Here is a 27,204-nt window from a genome sequence, read left to right on the forward strand (position 1 = left end):
TCGCTATGCTACATTCGAATTCTCATTTAAGGAGCCTGCTACGCAATAGAGTTCACATTCAAACTCGAGTGCCACGGGTTTACTTAGGGAAAAATCGACTCTTTATTTAACTGGACGCTGCTTGCAAGTGGAAGCATCGACAATATATCACACCAGTTTACATCTAAGCCTAGGATCAGCAAAGGTTGCTGTCCAAAATAACCCAGTTCGACCATGGAAAACGAGCGGATTTCCTATTCGCGCAGGCATTTGGTATTAAGAAACGGTTTCACTTTTACTCTTGCTTTCATTCATTCTTGGCGTGGTGATGTATATTATACAGAGCTTCAACCTTACTTCACATGACGTCATAGTCTATGAGGGCCAAAACATCAGGGTTGTGTTCTAACTACGATAGGAACACTCCGAAGAATCGCTGAATATCATCAGTGCTAATTTATACTCATATCTTTTTAACATTACCCTTGACCGGATTGGTACCGTCAAAACTAGCCGCAGTCCTTTGCGTTTATTGCCTTTGCAATACTCTCTCCCCTGGGGAAACAAGTTGTGTATAAAACAATTTACGGCTGTACGGAGGACTACGTCGCAGAGAGACAGTTAGGCTGTTAACGGTCAGGTGGCGCAAATAACCCGACTTGACCAACGAGCCAAACTTGATGCCTTTATTTTTTGTTCCGCTCCCTCTTTCGTGCCGTTCTTAAATATATTTGCTCTGCTTTTGCTAATTGGACGCCTGAAAAATGCTAGAAGGCAATTTCAAAGTGGAGCAGATCACCAACGATTTTTTTAAAGCTTTTTATTTATAGCAACTTGCGGACGCACCAAGTGCACAGCTTTGACCTCTTCTGGAGTGTTCATATTCTATGGACAAAATTTACACATAGCTACGACCTCATATATACTGCACATTCTTTTCTCGTATAAGAAGTTAAATATTATTTGTTTTTCCTTTATGCCAATATATTACAACATTTTAGTGGCGGAGTTTCTTGCGAGAGAACACGGACCAGTCCTGTTCTGGTTGATATTGCCTTGGAACAGCCATTATTTATCGCTGGAGGAAGCGGGAGGGGGGGGGGGGTGGGTGTCGGGGGATTTTGGGTATATCACATGATTTTCAGGAGAAATGGAGGGGGAATCAACCGTCACTGACAGAGTAAGAAGGGGCCTGGAGAAAATTGACTATCAACAAGGGGGAATCATTAGAATACTACAGAGTCTAACGGGGGGATCGGGTTTATCGTGACACAATTAAAATCCTCCGACCCAGCCGTTCTTCTAATAGAGAAATTTACTCTGATAGTGTAAAGAGTTCACTGAGCGATTCCTGTCTACTGTTTTTACTGAATTCCTACGTAACAGTGCAGTTTTTACCGTCGGAGTTAAAGACTTACTACAAACATTAACATTAAGGCAGCGAAGCATTCCCTACTGAATTCCTTCAAAAGGGTTAAAAGTGGTTCTGAATTCAAACGGTTCTTAGTTTTTAGTAAATATTCTCCTCGGAAAATAAGAGATTTTTAAAATCAATATTTCTGAAACGACCACAGTTCTCTCGGTCACTCATTGGATTAAAGTCCTTTCTTTTTCAAAATAACTTCTCCAACTGTGAAGACACACACAGCTCAAAAGTGACTAGGGCTGGAAACTCTGGAAAGGGCGTGTTTTCATTTTTGTCCGATTTCTACTGATCCCTTTCAAACGCATCTAGCTGGCTGCTGCAATTACTTCTGATGGCACGAGTATTTGAATTCCTTAAAATCTACAATATAAAAGAAGTAAAAATAACAGAAGTAAGACAAAAAAAACCTGGAAATCTTTGCAATTCGCTGTACACCACAGCACAGAAACGAATTATCACACCTAAAATAAAACACCTTGAGGATCTACGAAAAAGCACCGTGTGTCAAGTTACAAATACGTAATTCAGAGCTTTTAAGCCAACAAGCTAAAAGTCTGCTAGGAAAAGACGAAGGACATGTAAAGTGGGTCTAGCTAGAAGCAACTGAGTCAGTTAGCCACAAAAGTAAACCGCTCTCTCTCTCTTGGTTAATATTTGCGGAGCTATTTCGTTTTTCCCAAGTTCTACCCAGAACTCAGTGTAAGATCCCGGAGTCTAACCGGCTTAAAGAGATTAATTTAATTCACGTATGCCTTTGTAAAAGAAGTTAACCTTGCTTGAAAGCAAAACGCCTTATAAATCGGCAGACGGATCTTTTCCAATGACAAGTTTTCCTTTGGGAAGTCCATGTGTCCAACATCTGAACTACCTACTTTTTAAGCGAGGAGGTATTTGAAGAAAACTTCAGAAGGACTAATTTGCTACTGTTGATAAATACTTTGAGAAGTCCATGAGTCCAATATCTGAATTGCCAACTTTTTTAGCAATGAGGTATTTTGAAGAAAACTTCAGAAGGACAAAATTTGTTAGTGTTGACAAGTACACAGGAAGTTTTAGAGGGAACTTCTCCTCAAGCAAGATTACCTTGAGAAGTATCATTGATGAGATTTCTTCGCGGAAATAAGGGAATTGGTCAGAAAAACTTAACAAAGCAAATGCGACATAGCTTGTGCGCTCACGTTAAGATTCCAAAAAGAGGACTTTTCTAAATTAGTTGAAACTCACCTCACCAGAATCAAAAGCTGGCCGCGCTTGGTGTTCTCGGGCTGGAAGAGAACAAAGGTGTACCGTATTTTTTCTGTCTCGCGCGCGAGTTTTGAAACCAAACTTGTGTTACTCTCTTACTAAGCCCAGTCAACTGTGCGATTCGTTCCAGGTCCTGCCCGTCCGGATTAGAGTCGATGTTGAAGTTCGCTTGAAGGATTTGTAGTTGTTCCTCGGTAAATGTGGTTCGTACTCGTTTGGTTTTATGACATTTTAGAATTCCGCCGCTGGAAGGTGAATCTTCGCTGTCTGCGTCTGATAAAAGATATAAAAAACCACATTGTCATCATCAATGAAGGAAACAAACAAGGTTCAAAGGCACAAACGCTTAGGTTTGAGAAACACCAAACTAAGGAATGGTGGTGGTTTTTTGTCTAAAACTCTTCACCTTCAGATGAGAAACCAGCAGCAAACAACCGACACGCTTTCGTTTGTCATTATTCCTAAAATGTTTTGGCGAAATTTAACGAAAATCGGTAAAATCTACATACCCTATGAATTCGCTCAAAGTGGTTGTATTCCTCACAAAATCTAATACGAGATTTTAGCTCATGGAGGTTCGCAAAAAACTCACACCAGGAGATTATCTCGCCTCCTGAAAACGAAAAACCAGTAGGACAACGGGACCTCCTGGCGTCAATGACGATGGATCAAGATTTCCCGGGAAAAATAACCCATTGCAGACACCCTTTTTTTTATTGTTATCTCGTTCGCTCAGTGGAGCGTTGAGGAGGACGACACAATGATGAGTAAAGTTGCCAGAGGCAAAGGAAAAATCCGCGGCAAAAATGGAAAAACCGGTAAATGTGCTGAGGAACAAGACAGCGAATTGACATAGCTTTCAAAATTACGATTTGAGGCGATTGTTAGTGTTTTTGTAACAAGGCTGGTACTTGCATAAAGAAAAGAGAACCTAGTTTTTAACATTATTTGTAGCAAAGTTCAGTTTGACCGCGAGTTCTTTCCGCCAGTTCCAGTCGCTTTCACAAAGGAATTTTTTATTAATTTCTCGACAGAATGGTACCTATCCTTTCTTCCTTGGGCCTGTTTTTTTTTTCCTTTTTCCTTTTTTTTTACAAAGAACTTTCTTCCGCTTTTGATTTTTCCATGAGCAAAGATTTTTCTGTAAACAGAGAGCTTCACGTGCGAATTTTTTAAAGTACGCGATGTAAACAAAATATAGAAAGAGCATGAAAATCGAGCCCCAACGTGAGCGGTTGCCGCGAAAATTCCCCCAGGGGGTTTCGCCCAGGTCCGTGGTAATGACTCCTTCCTGATTTATTGACTTTTAATTGAAAATGCGTTTTTCTAAATACCTCGGGGGCTTTTATAAAACTTTTTCATGGAAACGTTAGGTTGAATATTTGAATTCAGTGTAATCAAATAAAAGAAAAATTTATTTTTTCGGCCTCTGAAGGTGGGAAGTATAAGCGTTCGTTCGCCCGCAAGTAAGTTGCCTTGGGCAACGCCAGCCAACGAGAGGTCTACAAGTCTTTCCGCGGGCGGAAAACGTTCGTCCTGCAGCGATAGCAATGATAGCCTGCTTGTAAGCTGGAATTCTAGTGATAAAAATTTCCATGCTTTGAGAACAAACTGCAGTCAATCTCTCTAAGCGTAAGGATTGACATGCTAATAGTGCTACCTTCTCAGTTAGCCATACAAATACGTTTTTCGTCTTTTTATCATGGGGAGAGGTAGAGGGATTTCTTTTTCAACATGGTACAAACTCTTTCTCTCATAAATCACAAATTTTCGATCGTGGAAAAAAAATTGAAACACAAGAGTGACAGATGGACCTGGATTCGTTGTGGATTACTATGTATGGATCTATCATTACGTGGTCGGATGAAACGTATTCGCGTGATTAGGAGGGATTGACTACAGTTTGTACTAACAAAGGTTTACAGCACCGTAAATTTTGCGTTAACAATTTGTCTGCGCGCTGACAAGAAAAGACAATTTACTATCAGCCAAAGTCGGCTTAGAATTCAAACTACACAAATCACCTTGTACCATGTCTTCAATCCCTCCATCACTTTGAGTGCAGTAAGAAAGAGCAACTAAGGAGGGATACAAATACAGGTCTTAGCACCATGGCAACAATTTTCAAGTGACCTTAAAATTCTAAGATATATACGACTACGAATTCGGGGGGCGCGCCAACCACCGATAATTTGGCGGGAAAACGCAATAGCTGTCAGCATGAGCATCCGACGTTTTGCGAAAGCAGCGAAGTGCCAAATTAAGACACGACAATTTACCAATTTTTCAAAAACGTCTGATAACAATAATTGCGCAAACTTCTGGGTCGGAGAGAGCATAACCAAGCTTCTTGAGGTATAATTTCTCTCCGTATTTGACAAAAACTCTTGAAGTCTAGTACTCGAATTGATGCAAGAATCTAAAGGTTTTCACTGTTACATACAATGAACTGGGTTACATTATGAGAGTGGGTCGTTACTTGTGATCTCAAAACTGAATCCGAACAGCCGACTTAAAAGTAATTTTTCCCTCTATTTTTGCAAAGTTATTTGGACTAAGCAAGAGATAGCCTTCAAGAGAGTTCAAAGGAAGAGTTAACGAAAAACAAGAAAAAAAGAAGAAAAAAGCGTGTTTAGTCATTCAGTGACACACTCTTCACGTTCAATGGGCGACTTTTTTGTGATTACTTCATTTTGACGTCATTTGTCACCTATATGACTGGATAACTAACTCACTAAAAAAATTTGTTAAATTTTAACCTGCCTTATTGAATGAAAAGTCTCCAAATTACTATATTTTCACAGGCAAGGAAACTCGTTCCTTTGTTAGGACAGTCCTAGATGTATAAGTAAAAAATTGAAAAGAATTTGCAAATAACAATTTTTTTAAATAAAAATCGTGTATGAAAAACTCAATATTTTTCACAGGACAAGCCTTTCTCTGTCATCAATACAGTCTTTTCAATTCAAACTGGTTACATTCATCACGTTAAATTGCAGCCTCAACATTTCAAATTCTCATTTCAGCTTAACGATCCAACGCAAACTGACAGAGCCTGACATCCGCAAATGGCCGATTTTTCCGTTGCCACGAGCAAAGCTAAAGATCTTCAAAGAGTCAAATTTCTACGGTGAATATAGATCCTAAAAGACTGTCGCATTATGGTTCTGTGTGTAATTCTGAGCGACGTGAAAATAAGTTGCTCGTCAAAACAATTTTTCTCATTCAAGCGTCATTTGTAAATACTCAATCGAGCAGCTGCTTTCTGGACGCTTTGTGTGTCGTTGAAAAGCGACCGCGGAAAAAGAAAAGAACCTCCGTAACCTCCATAAATTATAAATGTACGGTAATTACTCTTTCTGAGAAACTCAACAAAAAAGAATTCAATGTCGCACCTCTGAACACATTTTGTTTTGCGGCTCCGCTAAAACGCGCTTTTGTAATGTTAAAACAAACCTACCTTTGACTCGAAAAGCGAGACGTGTCAATAAAATTTCCGTTGTTTCCTGGAACATTCTCTTTGAGACAACCGCTTAAAATTGTTTACGTTTTAGGGGATTTAACTCAAAAGAGGAGGAAACTAAAACAAAAGTTATGCGTATAGCGGTTTCTTTTTCACACGTTTGAGTTTTCCTCCTTTTCCTTTCCGAAACAGGTTAATTTACAGGCGGGTCTTAATGCAGTGCGTATTAATATCAATTTCTGCTACTAACATCGCATAAACGAAAAATCTTATAATAATGAATTGTAAAGAAAGCCTGAAAATTCTCTATTGAAACGCAACTTGTCTACAGACACCGAGAAATAAAACAAACCCAGACAGGCGAAGTCGGAGATCACTGATTACACTGTATTATGACAAAACAAAATTATGCGCGATCTTGTAAAGGAGACTCCTTTGACAGTTGCATATTTAAGCAAAAACACAAATGAAACTTTGCAACTCTGTTCCAAAGGCGAATTCTTAAAGTTATATTACGGAAAGGCTGAAAAGCAGTTTAGAGAGCAAAACACATCGACAAATAGAGATATTTAACAGTTTATCAGCTGTTTGGCCAATATTTCTCATCTGACGTTCGTCTTATCTTTCTTTCCGTTTATATCTGTTTAAGAGGAAAATCTGGCTTTTATCGTCTCTTCTGCGTACCTTGAAATGTTTCTTTTTTTCGAAACACGAATAACAACTCCATATTCCCTTAGCAAACTCTGTTTCACACACATCGATACTAAATAAAAATGAATTCATAACGAAATCTCGTTTCTAGAAGAACTTTTCGCTTAGCCTATTCTAAGCCGTTTTATTGGTATGTTTTTGTATTTTGTAAGCTAAGCGCGCGAGAGGACGCGTAAAGCGTGGGTGCTCCTCTTACATTCGCGCTCTTTGCTTCGCTTACAGTTCTTATTTCGCTTGCGCGTTGGGCGTTGGTTAACACACACAAACAAAATTGTCAACAGGATACGGTTAGACTAAAACTACAAAGACTTACCATCTTGCGAGGAGTTATCGGGAGGGAAAACTTCCAAACTCTCCATGTAATGTAATTTACAAAGAACATGTCCTTCTTTTAACGCGAACTCTTCGCCTGTAGAAAGTTGTCGCTTGCAAGCGTCGCACGCGAAACACGCGAGGTGGTAGACGCTGCTCCGCGCGCGTCTCACCCAGTCATTTGCGTGGATACTTCGTCCGCATCGGGCACATTTAGTGCCAAACTGCCTGTAGATCGTAAAATAATAGCCAGGATTAATAAGAATACGCAAAAAAAAAATCGCGATTTAGTGAAGAGAGGGCTGGATGGGGAGGGGAGAAGCTCTCTTTCTTTTGTTTGAAACAAATTTCCTCACTTTTCTAGTGTTATGAAGACAAGAGAATGAGCACGATTTTAGTGCATGTTTACCAGCAACAAGATACAAGCGATAACGAATATTCCCGCGGATAATACCACGACTTATTGCAAAATGGGCTGGAAAGGGTGGCGAAAAAGTTCCGCTTTTCCGAGTGAAAGAAATCGTTTGTATTCAGTTACGTTCTAACATGCAAGTAGTTCTCTAAGTTGTCGCAATATTGACATATAGATAGAGTGCGATAATCATACAATGGCCGAAAAAATCAGCTTAGTTTTAGACAAACCACTGAAAACACACTTAGGCATGGCTTCTAACGACAGACTTTCATGGCAACATAAGTGAACAGGCAAACACACGAGGCGGGTAATAACCACATACACAAAGATACTTCAAACAAGAGTTTGTAGTGTATAAGTACAGGATAAATAACAATTATTAAACATAAGCGTAAAAAAAAGGCTATTGCGAAACCGTTCCTTAACTCTGCATTCATCGCTATGGGATCCAAATCGAAGTAAGAACTATTTGAATTAGCTTCATTTTAATTTTTCATTTATGTTAAAAGGGCAAATATTATCCTAAGTCACATTAATAGTAAAATTAAACCAGCCGCGCAATGAACATTTTTGAAGGGTTACGAAAACCGTACCCTATAGTTTCAAAAAGCTTCGCATCTGCTACGTTTAAATTACCGTTACCTTTCTTTTTATAAGAACGCGTTTTGTTTCGATTGACTTCATTATGATTATCATTTTCATAACTGTTTTCTGGATATTCCTGCCCAGAAATCTTAAGTACCAGATCACGAGTCGGAATAAGTGAAACGTTGTTTTACACCGACACAAACTAAACCGCGCACCGATTAAACAGTTTTGAACGAAACCAAATGAAGTAAGCCAATTGAAAATTGAGGTGATCGCATTTCAAAATATTTTTGAAATCTTTTATTTTTTGTAGACATAATTATACGTAGGACACTCAATACCAATTTCCAATCCAATTGAAAATGGGACTATTTATTACAAATCTACACTCGAACAGCCCGACAAAAGCGTCTTCCAAGCCAGGTTTCAAAGCTGTAAGAAGTGAGTCTCACCACTTTGAAACACAAATAAGGTCACTGATGTGTGGTGTGAAAAATAATTTGCAAGTTTGCATTTTAAACATAGTTCGCTATGTTTACATTTACACGTAGGAGGCAGGTGTTTCTAAATCACCTCTGCCTTTCGGCCAGGAAATTCTCATTCGGCTAAACCACGGAAAATAGATCAGCTGAGAGTTAAGCTAAACAGGAACACAAACGTGTGGAGAAATACGCGCACGTTGGTGAAGAAAACGCGCAAAATCGGTAACTCAGTTTTCACTGAACTTGGCGAAGTCGCTAAAACGGATCAAACGCATTATTTATGCGGTCACTTTGTCTTTAGAGGTGGTCGCTTCGTCGACAATAAACCGACGGTCCTAACGTCGCATTAAAGAATGAATCACCCTTTCTGCACACTTTAAAAGCTTCTCTAACACAACAACGAAATACCTTAGTCCAAACTAAAAACCAAAAAAAAATTTAGTGGAGTTAAATTCGATGTAGTTGGAACCATTCCCAGCACCATTCATTCAAGCCACTTAAAAATGGTTTCGTTAAAGATACCGTGCAAGAGAGGATTAAGAAATAATCTGCTGGTTACATAAAAGACTTTAACTGTGGTATGGTTAATGCAATGTCCCGCAACCGGAGACCTTGGTTTCACTTAGTACAGCCTTATAAACCAAAAGGGGACCTTTGTTATATTTGATTGTTTAACGGTCCAACAAGTCCTCGCCTAAGCCGTCCGTAAATCAAACGTCAAAACTAAATGAACGAGTTTGATAAAATGCCTCCTTAAGGCTTTCTTATCGGAAATCATCTTTCAGACTGGTTCAGTCTAGATCATTTCCAGTGTTCCTAGGCGTTTTGGTAGAATACAGGAAACTTGGCAGCCTGAAATACTTCTAGATTTCATACTTAAACCGGCACGGGAACGTAGCGTTCAAATTAAGAGATGAAAAGTAATTTCCGTACACTTCTTAATGGAAACAACAACGTAACAAAAAAAATTGAAAGTAAGCTGCAAATGTCGCTAGAAAGAAGACGGACGCAAATTACTATTCACCTTTGGATAAATTTGTGGCCATATCAATTAAGAGAAACTAGTAAATTTATTTTTACCAGCCACTTTTCATCTTCCTTGCTAAGATAAAAAAAAAAAACCAACAACGACAATAACAACAGGAAAATTAAGCTTAAATTTTGTGCCCGAAATTCCAATCCGCGCGACATATTCGTTACTGTCTGATGCTAGCAACGTATAAATTCTGTCCACAAACCGCAGAGGCGCACTTTTGAGTAAAAGTTAGAAAATAAACTTGAAATGAGCACGCAAATGAAACGCACCTTGCATAATCGGTTTTGCAGTAAATCTTGTCTTCCTTGGTATAGCAAGTGGCCTCCTTGCCGAGCTCTAATCCACACATGCAGCATTTAAGACAGCCCGTATGCCATGCCTTCCCACTGACCTTCACAAGATATCGGTCCATAATTCTGCCTTTGCACCCAGCACACTTCTCTCCATGTGCCTAAAAACACGAGACACGATCCTGAAATGTCATTGCTGTGATCAAGTTTGTTCTCCTTACCGTGATATCTACACTAGTGTTCGAACTCCCCCCGCGGCATTCGATTATCAAAATAATAATAACAAATTTAATTCATCCAAGGAAGGGAGGTTTTATAGACATCCTCAGGCGCCCTAAAGCTAACAGAGAGACTCTCAAAATCGCGATCAAATTGCACATGTTTTAGTTCAACAAGTAAATAAGACCTAGCATTTTGTCCAGGAAGGTAAACAAACAATTTCTCGCACAACAGGTCATCCTCAGGCACACGAGAAACTCGCATTCAACCATGTTACAGTAATAAATACGAAAACAAACATCCCAAACGCTAACTCACCGAAGACTGGTCTCCAACTTCGCGAGTAAAATTCGCCGTAGATTTTTCCTCGCAAGCAGTGGTCATCTGGAGAGAGGAACACACTGTCAGCACGGACACACTTCACAGAGCTGTTCACAGTATTTAATTCAGCTTCAGGGCTGACCAAACCACCCGCTAGATAACCCGAAGTTGTTCGAACTCTCACAGGTTTCAAATAGGCCAATATAACATGACATGATAATTAGGGCGCTCTCTAACGTGATTGGCTGGCTCGGCTAAGTGGGAGGAGCACTAGTCCTCGGGGAAATCGATCTAACACACAAAATGTTGCTTCCCTTTGTGCCGTCTTACTCAAGGAAGGTTGTTTTGAAATGAACAAACATTACTAAAGTGATGCTCGCCTCAAAGACTTAGCTTTCGCCTTCGAGCAACAAACTCGGATAAGCCACTGCCAGTGCCTCAGAGCTTTGCATTTAAGCCCTTAAGGGTTACTGTAAATAAACTTTATACGCGAGTCATTTAGGATTTACTTAAATATTCCGTGATTTGCTTTCGAAATTCACTGAGTGATTCGCATGAATTAGGGAAAGACGCGTTAAAACAGTTAAAGTAAGCCACGGTTCAAGAACACCTTTTTCTGCGTCAATTGAAGAGCCGAAAAAAAAGGAAACGTTCTTCCTTTCAGTACCAAAACGTGGTCGTACCTGGAAACAAAGTTACCTGGCGTCGAAAGTCTGTAACGAGCGGATGATTTTAAAAAAAACCTGCATATAAATTCATACTACTAAAAAAAAATGCACACTGTTTCCTGTTCAAGGGCTGTCAATATTTGTAATGGAAACAAAGCGGTTAAAAAAGAAATACTTCCAATGTGACGAATGAATTTTTACGCAAAACGACCTCATACTTCCTGTTAACTTGCTCCGACCGATGAAAATTAAAACAAGAGAGGAATTTATGCAGATTTCGTGCAGAGATCACCAAAAATAAAACTTGAAGATGTTTCGAAAGAGCAAAGAGGTCAACAAGATAAATTTCGTTTTCTGAAACTTGCTTCATTGAAAGCCGTTTAAGAAACTCTTATCATTGTACCACGCAGAAGAACTGCGAAAGTGATGGAAGAATTGTTTCCAGGCCGGATGAGCGAGCTTAATCAGTCCCTTACTCTGGAGAGCAACAATTAAATAAGTTTACTTAAAACTTTTGTTCGGCAAAAGAAATTATTTCGGGCATTCTGTAACAACGGAAAGGAATGAATTTTTATCTAACAAATTTGCATTCAGTTTTGTTCCAAACTGTCGTTCGGAACAAAACGATGAATTTCTGAAATACCTTTCCCTCGTGCAAAGCGTGAGACGAGACCGTCACTCGACTACAGATTCGTGACTGTAACGTTATGTCTACATAGATTCATCTAAATTTTGACAAAACGGATAAGCACTGTTCAAGTGTATTAACCCAATGACTTATACAGTACGTCAAAAATAGTCTCGACAAACTTCTTGATTCTGTATATCCTGCGTTGATTTTTCCCATAACTCTCAGTTTTCAAAATCTCTTGGTTACTAGTTTGGAAATGTAATTTTCTGTGCCATTACATAATGACCTTTTTTTCCTTTAGGAAGCCAAAACAGAATTTAAGAAGTCTACAGGTGTCAATTAAGTCTTAATTTGTTTCTCGACCGGAAATAACGGTATTTAAGCTCGTTTTTATTTTTTGATCAATTGTTTCGAATGAAAGCTTTCTCTTGATGAATAATTGATAAGAACAGGTTTGACTTCTCGCTATGTGCCGAAAACACTGGAAAATGAAAACTGGTTCGGATCTGAAATAAAAATTGACAACTAAAAACAAAATGTCCCAAAGACATTGTGGCTAAAAGTAGTAAATTGGTGCCCTACATAGAGCATACTCTGTTAGAGTATAACACATTTTAACAATAAGCGACTAAAGCTTACAGGCAAAACGCTTGGAAACCTTTTCATTGTTATTCAAACAGGAGCGATTAAGGAAACAGCTTCCTACTTTTAGCGAATAACAAGGCCTCGTGAACAAGCAAAACAACAAATTCTTAACATATTCAAAGACAATTTTGAAAATAACATAACTCTTACATAATGCAGCCAATCATTCTCCAAAACGGCAAAAATAACACTTGTTTTGAGAGTTAATGTACGCGAACGCAAAAGAAACGCATTTTGAAGTGTCTTTGAGGAGAAGACAGAGAACCTACATTCAAAAGACGGACGATTGCAAAACTACTACCACGTGAACTTTGAGATAAATTAATGAAAAAAATTCCGGTCACAGCAAGAGTTGCATAAAAACACAGGCTTGGAGAGCAGATGTCTAGCCAGACTTCCAAAAGATTTAGCAACCTCATTTGAGTGGCGATGACTAAGTTTTGATTTCATTAAAACGAATCGGTGAGACACAATTTGAACCAGCTTGCCATTTAATAAATGACAAATTGAGATTAAGTAATCTATCGAAAGATATCGAGAATTTTTGGACAGAGTCGAACAGAACTTAACCAAATACAAAAAATTATCGAGTGATGTAAACACAACACGGTAGCAAAAACTTGTATGCAGTCAACAAATATGAAACTTGACAAGACAAATAATGTTAATTTTACTCTATTCAGGACAATTTCACGCTCCACACGTGCGAGTTAAGAAGCGTGCAGGTGAAAAATATAGAAAAGAAAGAACAAATTAACAGAGACTACCCGAAATACTATGAAAACTCCAATTTTCAGATTTAAGCCAAAGAAATTGTAGAACTCACGTGTACAACGAAACCTCAAAATCAGGGCAAAATCTGTAAATAATCGCGAAAGACTCGCTCTTGCAAGTTTCACAACAAAATAAATATATCTGAATTAGGACTACAGGCGTTTTTCTGTTTGAATGGGTATGACTATGATTCTAAAGATGTTCCTACTTTGATATTCAAAAGTTAAACAAATAAGACAAAAAGCTCTATTCCTAAAATTTTGAATCGAAAGACAGCCTTCAGATTGCTTACACTGTCCTACATATCACTATTCGAAAATCAAGTGAAACACGACGAGGTGTAGTTCAACTAGTTGCGCACGCCACCGGATAGAACTCTACGCCACGAGTTTAAATTTTTCTTGTTTTTTACCGAGGAATTATACACGAATTTGAAGCAGTCTTTTTTGCTTACCTTGGCTGAGATCTGAAATCTTTCGATACTTAGCATAAAACTCGTGAACATGCACGGAAGAACAAGAGTCGAAGGACAAGAAATACGCAAAACAAAGGCGGAGTTTAACACGAAATTGTTTTCGTCTCCACAGAATACTAAAATAATGTCAAAATATTTTTTCTAGAAGAAGCTCGAATGCGTACGGAATACATGCATGCTCTGAAAATTAAGTGCACAAGAGTTCAGCGAACGATAAATGTTTCAGAGACAACCTTTGATGGAAAATAACACTTCTCGCAAAATTTGTCCAAAACTGTCAACAACCAAAACTTGAAGTATGTTACCTGGAGGGTTTGAATTCTCTTGTAATTCTCTTTCACCCAATAGAGCGACATAGCTTTGCAAAATATCCGTGCTGTGTTATCAGCGTATTCTGCGATAACTCTCGTTACAATGCTATTGATCCCACGACAGCAATCTACACGACTGACGGTTTTGACTTTGAGCATTACCTTAAGCGGATGACTGCACGCTTAAATAAAAGACTTGCGCAAAGAATCAACGTGAAAAAGGCGTCGCGGCTAATAACAAAAACTGACGAACACAAAAAACAAAAATAATAATAATAACAACGACACGGCCATGCAAAGGATACCCGCTGGTGCGCGATACACATGGGAAAACCCCAGACAGAGCCCAGGAAGCGACGAAGCTGAAGATATTGCTCTAATATCTTCCGCTCGATACAAATAGAGGGTTATAGCGGGTTTCGCCCATAACGAGTTTCGCACATATCGTTTCGCCCAGAACGAGAATGGTTCCGCCCAGAACAGTAAAGGTTTCGCCCATAAGTAAAACTTCTACACTCTCACTCGGAAAACGTCAACCTTATAAACGTTTGTATGCACAGAATGAAGAAAAGTGACTTGACCTGAGATCATGAAATTTTGAAACGAACAAGTTACTGTTGAAACGAACAAGTCAATTATAGCTTTCACTGTGGAGCGGGGATTGTTAAGGTAATTCGCGCACGAAATACTGCAGAGACGTCCGTTTGTCGTAAAAGCATTGCTATGATTTTTTTGCATCACTTTTCTTCTCGAGAATTAAATTAAACGCTTTTGAAAACACTTGCGCGTGGAACATATCATCGTTGCAAATCTTTTGTACACGGAAGATAAGTTCCGCACGCCAGCTTATGAATACATGTGGATACGGTTTCGTGAATACTAAAACAGAGGAATCGAGAGTTAAAGATTGTATTTCTGACATAGGTAACGGCAACATATAATTGGAAAAGAGATAGAAACTAGTCAAGTTCATGAGTGCGCGCGCGTGGAATAGCTTTACTACTCCGACGAAGCGTGCGGTACGAAAGCTTTAACTTAAAGGAAATTACCGTCTTGCACAAAAAATCTCAATCAAACCTTATCAATAGAATTTGAAAAGCTTACTCTTGCAAAAATATCTCACCTGTTCGCTTATCAATAGATTTTCACTCTTGCAAAAAAAATCTCACCTTTTCACTAGTCAATAGAACTTGAAAAGAACCGTTGTTTACTCTGGCCAAAAAAATCTCACCTTTTCACTTGTCAATAGAATTTGAAAAGAAAACTGAAGTTTACTTGGCATGCTATTGTTTCCAAAGTGAAGTCAAATGTAATTTGAATACCAATAGTAATTGTGTTGTTTATGAATAGACGCGCGGTCCTAATTACAATTTGTTAACAAGTTTTATAAGATGTTGTTGTCCGCCTTTCTCAGTTGACATGCCGACTAACAATAAAAAAATCCGCCCCTTATTCCAGTATAAAAGGGGTTAATACCGATCACGTGAGTCATTCGATCATAGATCGCCTTACAAACCCGCCATACGAAATTTCTCGTGTCTCGTCCAAAAAAATGTGTTCAAACGACTGTTGTATAACTTGCAAACAACCTGTGCGACCCAGACAAGAAGGTCAGGCTCCGCGCTACGTCCGCCATTACGAAAGTCGTGTATGAACATTGTATGAACAGAAAACAAAAGCCCGGTTACCGGGCTCATCTAAAGCATATGTCTAAAGAGGCCCTTAGCCTGGATAATCACTGACTGTCAGTCTGGGCGAATCGTATTTATGCCTGGGCGAAACCATTCTCGTTATGGGCGAAACGCTTCTTGGGCGAAACTCGTTATGGGCGAAACCCGCGGATACCAAATAGAGCTATTTTTCTAGAAGTGAGCCCGAGCCTGAGCCTGAGCCTGAGCCTAAGCCCTGGAAGTCTATCAACATTGCTGGAGTTTACATTTGAGGTTTATTAGACCCTGAGAACGGCTGCACGGGAACTAGAAGAAACCGAATGGAAGAAAGGTGAATTTCGGCTGTAAAACAGAGTTCTTAAACCTTTAAAAGCATCGCGGAAAATGTTTTCATAATTAAAGCTTTACTTTTTGACAAACATGTTTCCGTTATAACAGACTCAATATTCGAATGACCATATACTCAAAATTATCACTAGGTTTCAAACCTCTGGTGCTTTCGTATTTAAAAACGGCATCGAAAGTTTTGCCACCAGTCGCGCGCAAACCTATCGGATCCTACAAATGGAAACATGGGCCCGTTTCTTGACAGTCCCCCTAAATTACCGAGCTCGGTAAGGAAACAGGTTTTGCAAGAAAAACGCGCCAAGCCCTTTGAAACAGAGAAGGAAAATTTGACACGGTTTTTTCTCTTTTAATAGTTCAAATGAAAGCTTGTTTGCTTGCAATTGACCAGGGTCACCTGTATCTCGCCTTGGCTTTGAAGAGTGCGACAAAAAACCCGGCATTTCCAAAGGAACAGAGGTCCACCCGCAGATATTTTTGCCGCTCCGTAATGGTCGGCAAGTCGTCGGGCGGACTCCCTTCGCGGGTTTCAAGAGATTTCGTTCCACTCTTCGAAAAATAAAATAAAAGCGAGGCTATCTGAGCGATATTATAGGTAGGCAGAAGCCGAAATAAAACTATGCAACACAAACCCAAAAATGAGTCTTCCTGTTACAGATGTTTTTCTACCACTCAAATTATTTTACTACAGCTAAATTTTAGTCAGAGCTTTTGAAGTTTACAACAACCCATTTGATGCGAATTATTTATATTTCAGTCTTCCTGCTTTGTGGAGAGGGTTGCAACAAGGTTTAAACGTAACGCGTGATTAAGCACCATAGGGTATTTTGATCGCGCGAGATCTAGGTGCAAACACAGTGCGTGCTTTAAAACTGTCAACATGCAAAACAAGCATGGCAGCTCGATACGATCATGCGATTGTTATTTGAAAAGGTGTGTTAAAAACGGTTCGACGCAGTACAGTTTTTATGTGATGGAATCTAGGGTTTCCAATGATTGCACTTTTAATATTCATAGGCCTTCTACGCCTGAAAAAAGAGGTCAACCAGAAAGAAAACACCGTGGAAAAGATTGCCAAAAGGCGACAGATTCGAAAGTCGACGTATGCTCAGACTCCGATCTCGGCGAAGTTCCATTCCATTAAATATTGTTTTGCGGCAAAGAAAATAGGGATCTTTCGAGTAAGATTAATCGCGTTTCCTATAATAGAATTTCCTAAGCTTTGCTGGACTGTTAAACATATCTGTGCCCTTCCTAGTGCCTGTTGACAAAATAATTCATATGACCAAATTTGAGATAGAGGAAGAAAACACAAAATTGCAAATAGCTAGGAAACTCCCTTTGAAACCCCTATTTGTTTCGGCTTTTAAATGATCGGCTGGACAATTTTCACAAATTGTGAAAATTTTGAGAGATTTCACCGAAGGAAATTGAAGAAAATCAAAAGGAAAGCTAAATTATCGATGGCGAGAGCCTCCCTTCGTGGAGCCTTAGACTAAGAACGAAAATTATTTTGATAATATTTACTATGGCAATCGACAGTCCGAACCTTCCTTGTTGCCTTTTGATGGCTGTTAGTGACCTTGAAAAGCAAAAACATGAGAAATGTTTTATAAAAACATTTCGCTAGCGCGCGCGCCAACATTGAGCAAAAACCCTATGGAGCCTCCTTAATTCGTGATGCTTGAATAACTCTTTATAGTACAAGTGACGCGTGAGTTTTTCCAAAATTCGTGCGTGAAACGGGATCAGAACCCCTTCGCTACCCTCTACGAACATTACCCTGCGAACATAAAATTTGGACATTCTTCCAGTAGATCTCATACAGTCGAACTTCCATTTGCGACCACCTCGCGTTAGCGACCACCGTTTCGAAATACCAAAAGTTTCCAAGTCAAATCACCATAAATGGAACCTCTCGTAAGCCACCACATCTTATAAGTGACCACCTCTCATAGGCGATCACTTTTAAAGATGCTTGTTTACAGTTTTCAATCGTTCTAATGTCCTGTAGGCGACCACTTGACAGACAATTGACTTTATCTCTCGCGAGCGGAAACTGGAAATTGCTTCAACAGATGTCGTATAAGGGGAGGTATTGGAAGTGTTTCCTGAAATAGCTTTACCGTGTAAATTTTTGCTTATCTGCTTGCTTGCTTGTGTTTCGTTACCTGATAAATTGGAGAGCACCCCTTAGCGTAACAAACGAGCCGAGTTTTCTCACATGAATTATCCCAAACGCTGTATTAAATATTTGGTGAGATACAAAACAATCATCATAGATCCTAAGATTTTTTTCTTTCCTTGATTAAGCCGCTAAAAATTATTATCATAGGTTTTCGATGAGCGCTGGCGAAAGGGTTCGGTCACCATGAGCAAAATATCAAAATGAGATCCCCTGTGGCCTGGCCTTTGCAAGCAACCACCTCCCGCACGCAACCGCCTTGAATTGACATTTGGGGTGGTCGCTTACGGGAGGTTCGACTGTATTACAACCACAGGTCCGTAGCGCGACTGCTAAGAATGTACATCCTGGTGGTGCAAAATGGTGCCAAAAAGAACACTTCTCGTTCCATTTTGCGGAATGAATCCAGCCCCAAGTCTACACCCAGGACTTGAATAACGGAATATGGGACGAGTCCCAACTCCGGTTTAATAACTTACTCTCTTAATGTAATTGTCCTGAAATTTCGGTTTCTTACACCAACAAGAGTTTTTTTTATGAGCATACACTGTGCAGGAATATAAATAACGGATGCAAATGATCACTTTAAGAAAAAAGTACTAAAAGTATCACAGATACTTAACAATAAAACACCGCATTCTTCGTGACAATACACAAGTTTGAAGTAAAGAGGATTCCAGATCCGTGCACAAGAAGCAATGAGAGAAGCCTGGACAGAGAAAATTCTGTTGAAAAAGTAACTTGAATCATATTTTCGAAAAAGATTACAACTGAATTCCAAAAATGTCATTTCCTTCTCTTTTGTGGAATCAACGAAATATTTTTAAGAGTTAAGCACGCAACTTCATACTCAGGAAGATAATGCACTCATGTCAACATTTCTCAAAATTAGAATTTCCTCTTTTTCCCTCTCACTCTCTCTTTTAAATAAAAGATAAGCTCAAAATTCTGGGGAATTTTTTCATTTATACCTGATTTTTTAGTTTTAATTTCACGATTTAATTCTCGTAATCAATGTCATTTTTGCCTTATTTACCACGCCTTCATTGATGGAACTACAAAAGTATTGTCACAGAAACATTCTAAATTTCTACCCACATCACATTTCTCCGAAATAGCAATTTTGAATCCTAGTTACAAAAACAATTATCAAATGATAAAACAATGGAGTTTGTTTGGGGCCCAACTCAGAGTTGAGCCACAATGTGAGGCTCAAAATGACTCTGAGAAGGGTCCAAAACGTATTTATGCAAAAGAAAAAAAACAGTATTTTTGATTAATCAGTTGGATGTGACTCTATCGGCCTCTCAGGTTTTCCAAAAGTTCTTGTCGAATTACAAATCGTTACCAGAATTATGAATCGCGCTTGGTTAGCTCATGTTGCAGATCGCCGGACTGCCGTGCAGGAGGTTCAAGCCCCAGACCGAATATCACTCAGGGTCTCTAAAATAACTGAGGAGAATGTGCAGTCTTCACTGTAATATCCGCAGATGGTTTGACGTTCTACTCTTTTCGGATAAGGACGATAAACAACAGACCGCACCTTGGGCATCTTCTCTGTACTGGTTAGCTGGTGAAGTTAAAGAACACACGCACATCACCCAAGAGTGGGGATCGTGTTGTGGTGTGACCTCCACTCACCTGAGAGATCCCCTATAAGTATTTTGGACATAGACAGGGGTAGAGAAAGAAAGGAAGAAGGAGAAGAGGCCTTCCTGCTTGGCCATTGAGAGCGACTGAACCTGGGTCCATATCGGCTCTAGCAGTGGTTTTTCTCCCTATTTCTACCACCGAGACAAGTATATTTCAGAGAAGCATGAACAAAGTCTTTAGAATTCTTCAGCACTAGTCGTGTTTAAGACGCCATCTAGAGCACTTTTTAAGACCTATAGAGTCACATCCAAATGATTAAACAACAATGCTGCTGCTGGAAAATCCAACTTAACATTCGAGCCATTGCACTTGCACATGCTAAGCTGACGAGCAACAGTTGAGAAAAACGAACGCAACATCAACCAATCGACTCATCGGTCTCCCCTTCCGTCGTCATGTTTAAACTAAGCAACCAGGCCTTAGCCTACCACGTGATTTTAGCCATCGAAAATGTTTTCTTCGAATGAATATATATTTTTATGGAAGGAAGATATTTTTTAATCAAATGAATATATATTTTTATTGAAGGAAGATATTTTTTAATCAAAAGAAAATATTTCTTTATCAAATGAGAATATTTTACCGAATGAAAACTTATTTTCATGTGTGAAATTATTTTTTTAATCAAACAAAAATATCTTTCATTTACTAGAAATAGCTTTATCAGGTGAAATTATGTTTTTCTTTGAATACAATATAAGTCAAATAAAACGCATTTTTGTTAAATTCTGCTACATTTTCAATTGGCAAATGACAACAAAGCAGTATGGACAATCAAGCGAGTGTACATGCAGCTGCCAAAATTCTTACTTTAGTAAGCAAACTGCGCCACACTGCCCAACAAAGTGACAGTAATGAATACTTTGAACAGATGGCTTTAGACTCTTTCTGTATGTACTGAATCAACTAATATTCTCTAGAATTACTAGTCACATTAGCAGTGATCCTGGCTACTTCATATATCAAAACTAATTCCATCTGTGGAAAACTACTATTGAGTTTCCATTCTTTGTAAAATTAAAAAGAAAATGATCAAATTATTTAAGGTGAAGCCAGCAACTAAGCAAAGTGGCACATCTGGCCTGACCTTATCCCAGTTTCTATTGCAACAAAAGCCCAGGGGTACTGCAATCCTCCCTTCCCCCGAGATAGTAAGCTTGTCCATTGTAGGTCAACCCTCACCCCACCCCACCCCACCACTACTTTGTCAAGTTTCCTTGACAGTTTGCTAATACTCAAAAATACTCCTGGGTGGAGAGAGACAGAATAAGAGTAAATCTTCTTGCCCGACAACACAAAGCAATCACTAAGCCATGTCTTGAATATGGACCTTTCCACCCAGAGTCCACCACCCTAATTGTTAAGGATCTCCCCCAAAATTGCTCAATTCTGGGAAAATGACAAAAATCATACATTAAGATCATCAATTCCTTAGAAATACGTCAAAAAAAAAAAAACCATCTCCCTCAAAATAAACATTCAATGTGACATTTTTTTAAACAATATTGAACTATTGTGTGCCACGTTTTAAGCTGGGATTGATTTTTTGCAAGCATAATACAAATGACTTCTTTATTCTAGGCTTGAACACATCACTTGATAAAATTTTTACAGAAGAATACTTCGGTCTATAATTCCACTATCTTTGCATGCAAATCTCTTTGTCCATTGTATGCCCATTTAACCATTTTTTAAAATTGTAGTTAGTCACAAAGTCTAAGTTTACATACTTTACCCTTACTCTAGAAATTTATTGTAGAGACTATAGAATCTACAGTGCGCCTCGCACATAAGTTAACTGCGCAGACAAATTTCATATGCTGAAATGCAAGTAGGTAGCGTATATATGATTTTTTTGCGCACACAGTTGAAAAAAATTGCAATTCTCATGTGTCTTTGTTATTCAGTGCTACATGTTTCCTTTGTATTACATTGTTGTGTAAAACAAAGAACTTTAAGGTTTGATGCATCTTAGTGAAGTTCTGCATATTATACTGTGCAATTATGGGGCAGAGAGGAAGTTGACTGAAATTAAAAAACTAGTTGATTTAGATGACATGTGAACCACCAAGTATTACTCATTGACCAGTGAAAATGTAGCAGCTAAACAAAAATTGAAAAGTCATAGTAGAGAAGCTTTCCATTTACATGTATTTCATACAGCAAATAGACCTCTTCCATATTGGCAATATTAGCAATTTTTAGGCTAGTAACTACATGAGGTGATTTAGATGACGTGTGAACAGCTAAGTATTGCTCATTTTCCAGTGAAAATGTATCATCTGAAAGTAAAAATTGAAAATTAACAGTAGAGAGGTTTTCCACTTACGTGTATTTCAATCAGCAATCAACCACTTCCTATATTACCAACCGTAATTTCTATCTTTTTGGTGTGTAATATGTAAATTGGCCCTCTCTCCTGTTGCTCTTTCTAGAAAAATTAGCTTATTTCAAAACATGTTGTCTAGGGGCCACAAAGGCTGATTTACATGGATGAAAAATAATATAAACGACAGTTGTCACTTCTGAAAGCATTCTATGATAGCACAAAAAGATTCTACAACCTCATTTTGTTATTTCTTGACATGAGAGGTATTTCTTCCAAACAGTGAGTTATATAATCTCATTTTCAATACAAACTCAGGCATAGGACTCTCAGTGGAGGGCACCTCAAAGAAAACTATGAAATAATTCCATGTGTTTAGAAATGCACACGTACAAGGTTTTGTTTCTGAATTAATTCCATGGTCATGAATATTTCATAATCGAGGCATATTTTCAGGAGCCCTAAAGCTAAAACCAGTCAAACCAGAAGTTTCTTGAGCTGACACATTTTCTTCTCCTCATTCAAGCTCAACATTTGTTGCTTAAGTAACAATATTGAACTCTGCATAAATGCCACATCACAATTAAACAAAAGAGGAAAAAAAAATGGTTATGGAAAGCAGGACTTTCATACAATACAAGGCTTGAAATAACAGCCTGCCAATGGACAATGTGCAGTTAAAAAAAAAAGTTGATCAGCCAAATCCTTGGGTTGCTAGACATGTTATCCACTCATACATGTTTTCATAAAAATAATTTACATAAGAACTAGACAAGGTACTTGTAATAAAATTTCTACTATGCAGAATTAAGAATTTGCACAATGTCATCTAGTCATGAATCAAGTCTATGTCAGATCAGGTCAAAGATTTTTGCTACACTAATTACTCTACACAATGGCCCATCTACCAGGATAATTTATGCAGCAACTGTTGTCAACAAGCACCACAAGCAAGACAAAAGCCCCCAAGGCTAGGAGAACCACTTGCTCCCCCTAAAAGACTTACTTAGGAATAACTTTAAACCAAAAGGCTTCAATAGTTCTTCCTTGTTAAATAGAACAAATGTTAGACAACATCAGCAAAGCTAGAAATTTTTCAAATAAAAAACATCCTAATCCAGAGAAATTAAGAATTCAGCAAACCTTCTTTCTAATTCCTAAGGGATGACTAATAGTGCCAGCTTTCAAGTTCACCAGAACACATTTTTCATCTCAAAGATGCTTTATTTTTATAAGTAGAAGTATCCAGCAGATTGAACACAAGGAGTCTTAGATTGCTTGCAGCATCATAGAATCATAGCTAATAAAAGTGGCAAAGCATACAACCAGAATCGCTATGAGGCAATGTCATTCCATTTTGATCATTTACACCTAACATCAGTATGCATATTCTCCATACTGTTCTCCATATATTTCCTTAGGTGCTGACAAGGAGAATTTGTTTAACCATCAAGAGCTTCTTTAGTTGGTGATCATTTCCTTTATTCTTGTGACCTAACTGTATTTCTTCAGCCAAGCCATTTTTTCAGTATTTGACACAAAAGTATGAGATTTTTTCACGAGAAATGGGATTCGGCTTATAGCCGCAGGTTTGGGATTCAAAAAAAAAGTACAATTGCAAATTTAATGTTAATGCAAAATTACCATGAATTCTGTGACTGTAGCGCTCTTTACGTGGCATGTTTTAAAATTGTCATGACAACAACCTATTTCTTACCACCAATCAGATTCTTTGCTACCCATGCATTAAAAAACCATCTCACTCAACTTGACAAAACCCTACTCATTTCACTTTACAAATGACATATTTGGTCTCTCTGCCGTAAAAACCACTCCATCACTTGCTCATCTAGTTCAGGATACTTGGGAGTGAAATGGCCCATTTTTGCATGTTTTGCAGACATTTTAAGCTTGCCAGAAAGAATAGTTGCCTGGTCTCTTCTCAAGCAACACACCATGGACTCACTAGGTCCATAATTTCGAGTGATCTCTGAATGGTTTTCTACAGCTTCAGCTTCTGTGATAACATTTATCTTGAAAGCCATAGTATATAAAGAGCAGTGTGCTTTTGGCATGATGGGAAAATTAATAACAGTGATGAAAAAAATTGAAATTGAAATCGATTGAAACGCTTGTCAGGTTACTGTAACTGAGAGTATTGCTGTGTTTCTGCAGTCGCATAGTAGTATTTACATCTTCACTGACTTGATTTTTTTCATTTGTGTTTATTTTAATTCATTAGCTTTTGTGTTCAGTGAGCCATTTCCAATGTTTCCCATGAGGTTTGCTAACTCAAATGGCCAGTTACAATCAAGAATTTCACTCTCAGCTTATAGCCAATGGTTTTGCTTTATTTTTTGGACAACACAAGTCTGTTGGAAGGTCTCTAACTTTTAGGGTCTCAGCTTATAGGTGAAGAAATATGGTAACTGTTTGATTCTGGGATGATATTGCGAGGAGAAATTAGAAGCTAAAGGGTTAAATAAATTTTCCAAAACACTCAGTGATCATACATTTTAGCCTCACAAGCTGTTTATTTATAGTTCAGCGCAAAAACCTATAGTGTTTATTAGGTATTAGAGATGGGAATATTCTCTGCTTAGCATGCAGAATTAACTGGCTCAATTTAAATGGCCTGAGTTGTTTGTAATCAACATTTTAACTCCAATGAGTGACCAAAACAGAATTTCTCCTTACAATATCACTACAATATAAAACAGACAAGTGATGAGAAAAAGGAAAAATATAAATCAGGGTATTATTAGCAGATCCAATACCAAATTCTCCAAACTAACAATATAAGAATCATAATTATAGCACACAGTGAGGAGAGTTAATAATGAGATCTTGGAAGCAAAAAGGTTAATGGTGATGGGGCCAGTGTCTCCACAACAACAGACGAGGTTAGTACCAGGGTTACAGCTATGACTTATTGGCCACTCTGCTGAGCCACAACAAAATTATTTTTGCCATCTAGTGTACAAAATTTATATGGGCATGCTCACTAATTTTGAGGGTTGAAAAAGAATTCTGCAAAAATTGAGTGAAAAATTGGAAAGCATCTATCTCTTAAAAAATGATTGACTTCACACTGATCAAGAGGTTTAAAATTTGATCATTCCATAGGGTTGGATTACACAGTTCTATTTATTTTGTGTGCTATTTTGTGTTTACAACCATTCTCGGTTAGAGTAAATTCATTGAGTTCAAAAAACAGAACTACTTCTTAGGGAAAGATGTTGTTCATCTTGTCATGAATGTGGGACAAAGAAAAAATTTTGAGTCCCCATGAGGAATCAAACCTCAGCACTTAAAAACTTAACACCACTCTTCTCTCTTAGTCTATTTACAAACATGATGCTACTAACATTGCTGACCCTAGCAGTATGCAGGACGTGTGTCATATGAACTTCGTAATAGACCTCGCTCACTGTAGTCTCTATGGCTCAGTGGTAGAGCATTGGAGCATGGAATCTGAAGGTCTGAGGTTCAATTCCTTATGGGGACTCAGAATTTTTTTTCTTTGTCCCGTGCTTGTGACAAGATGAAAAACATCTTTCTCTATTTCTTTACTGAGCTCAAAACTTAACATCTCTCTTATTCTATATGCAGAATTACTTCTTGTTATGCATTTTTCATAGAAAGTGAATGTTTCCTCTAAATGCTTGTAAAAATCAACAGATGAATTTTTCTTGAAAGAGGTTAATGAAATTAAAGATTTTTATTTTCATTGGAAATCAAATCACAGAAATTAACGATTTCATTGTCAGATGCACACAATTAAAGAAAAAGAAACTCAAATCAGTTAGGTTTAATGTCTTTAAATCGGCCATGTGGAGCTATACAAATCAAAACACAAAGGAAATTTCGATCATATAAATCTCGCTCTATGTTAACACTCTGAAAAGATTACAATATCTTTTTCGTCCGTACGTGACCGAATTCTCTTTAACGATATTCAAATCTATATAATGGTCATCCATATATAAAGTAAGAGTCACATACATGCAGTCTGGAACTTCATAATACAATATCGATTATTAAACAAATTCTTAAAGAGTAAAATATGCCGTACGGCATGAGTGGTAAACCTTGTATATCTTTTATGAAAAGCTACCTTTCGAACTTTGAGAAAAGAGTATATAGAAGTAAAGCCAAACGATTGAGCAGTGATCTCGAGTGATGTCAAATACATTGACTTGAATCAAAGCATTCAGAATGGTGCAAATGATTGTGTTACATCACATTATATGACATTTGAACCCGACTTGAGTTTCAAAAACGCATTCGTAAAGTTTCCAGATACAAAAGGAACAGTACGTATGACTACAACGAAGAACCTTCGGCAGATTGCTTGACAAAGGTAAGCTATCATCTCACACTACCAGCTGTATCACCTGATTACTGATCAAACAAAAACTTTGACTTACCAGCATCACCGCCTGTTCTCGATGTCGGCCCACCATGAAAACTTCCGTCTAAGATCGTGGCACGCAACTCTTAGGCTTCACATGGATCAAGAGGCAGCATGTATGAGATCTCTCAAGTCAAGTGCGTCACAATAAACACCGCAGAATGAAGAGAACTTCCGCTCACACTACTAATATGGCGGACATCTATTGTTATTGGTACTCAGTCTCCACCTAACGTTCGTGCCTGGTTCGTGTCGATAAGAAGCATGGGTCGAGGGGTGAGCCTTGCCTCCTATTACTGAATAATTATACACGATTTTCTTTTACTGAGTTGTTTTTAGTACTTGTTGCATTTGAAACTTCCAAAGATAGGGAGCAAGTTGCTTTCTTTTACTTTGACTACATCAGAGAGAGCCGGCGAAGGACACATTTAACCATGGTTATGTTAAGGTTTTTTCATGCTAGGTTGGCTGTCGAACATAGTCTAACATATCACGCGCCCGAGTCGCATTACATCACGATAGCTACTTCGGTAGTATCAAGCCTTCCTACAGATACACTTTCAGTTCCACTGTTACCAGGTTACACATTGGCTATTTACACTCTGAACAACCTTATATAC

At 38.3% G+C, this 27,204-nt stretch overlaps 1 protein-coding gene across 4 annotated transcripts; it reads right to left on the bottom strand.

Annotated features, from left to right (window-relative positions):
• Positions 1-914: 914 nt before the first annotated feature.
• Positions 915-27,173, bottom strand: LOC113670260 (LIM/homeobox protein Awh). Of its 4 annotated transcripts, none has more exons than XM_027186366.2 (7): positions 26,601-26,804; positions 10,485-10,550; positions 9,927-10,108; positions 7,138-7,364; positions 4,675-4,728; positions 2,630-2,923; positions 915-1,765 (listed from the first exon to the last, which is right to left on the bottom strand). In XM_027186366.2, the coding sequence occupies exons 1-6, from the start codon at positions 26,634-26,636 to the stop codon at positions 2,640-2,642; spliced, it is 849 nt and encodes a 282-aa protein (XP_027042167.1). In that variant the 5' UTR covers positions 26,637-26,804; the 3' UTR covers positions 915-1,765; positions 2,630-2,639. The 4 variants fall into 4 exon arrangements, with proteins under 4 accessions (XP_027042167.1, XP_027042168.1, XP_089061109.1 ...); XM_027186367.2 differs by having other exon boundaries at positions 2,635-2,923; positions 26,601-26,800; XM_089204983.1 differs by lacking the exon at positions 4,675-4,728 and having other exon boundaries at positions 2,635-2,923; positions 26,601-27,173.
• Positions 27,174-27,204: the final 31 nt, after the last annotated feature.

The sequence above is a fragment of the Pocillopora damicornis genome, chromosome 4 (assembly GCF_964200805.1).
Source record: "Pocillopora damicornis chromosome 4, jaPocDami1.2, whole genome shotgun sequence".
In the NCBI taxonomy this organism is placed as follows: domain Eukaryota; kingdom Metazoa; phylum Cnidaria; class Anthozoa; order Scleractinia; family Pocilloporidae; genus Pocillopora; species Pocillopora damicornis.

Excerpts from the sequence above, each read along its gene's own strand:
- LOC113670260 (XM_027186366.2), bottom strand. The coding sequence starts at position 26,636 with ATGGTGGGCCGACATCGAGAACAGGCGGTGATGCTG. Across the intron at positions 10,551-26,600 it reads GAGAACAGGCGGTGATGCTG|ATGACCACTGCTTGCGAGGA; the intron begins GTAAGTCAAAGT and ends TCCTCTCTCCAG. Across the intron at positions 7,365-9,926 it reads TGCAAAACCGATTATGCAAG|GCAGTTTGGCACTAAATGTG; the intron begins GTGCGTTTCATT and ends TACGATCTACAG.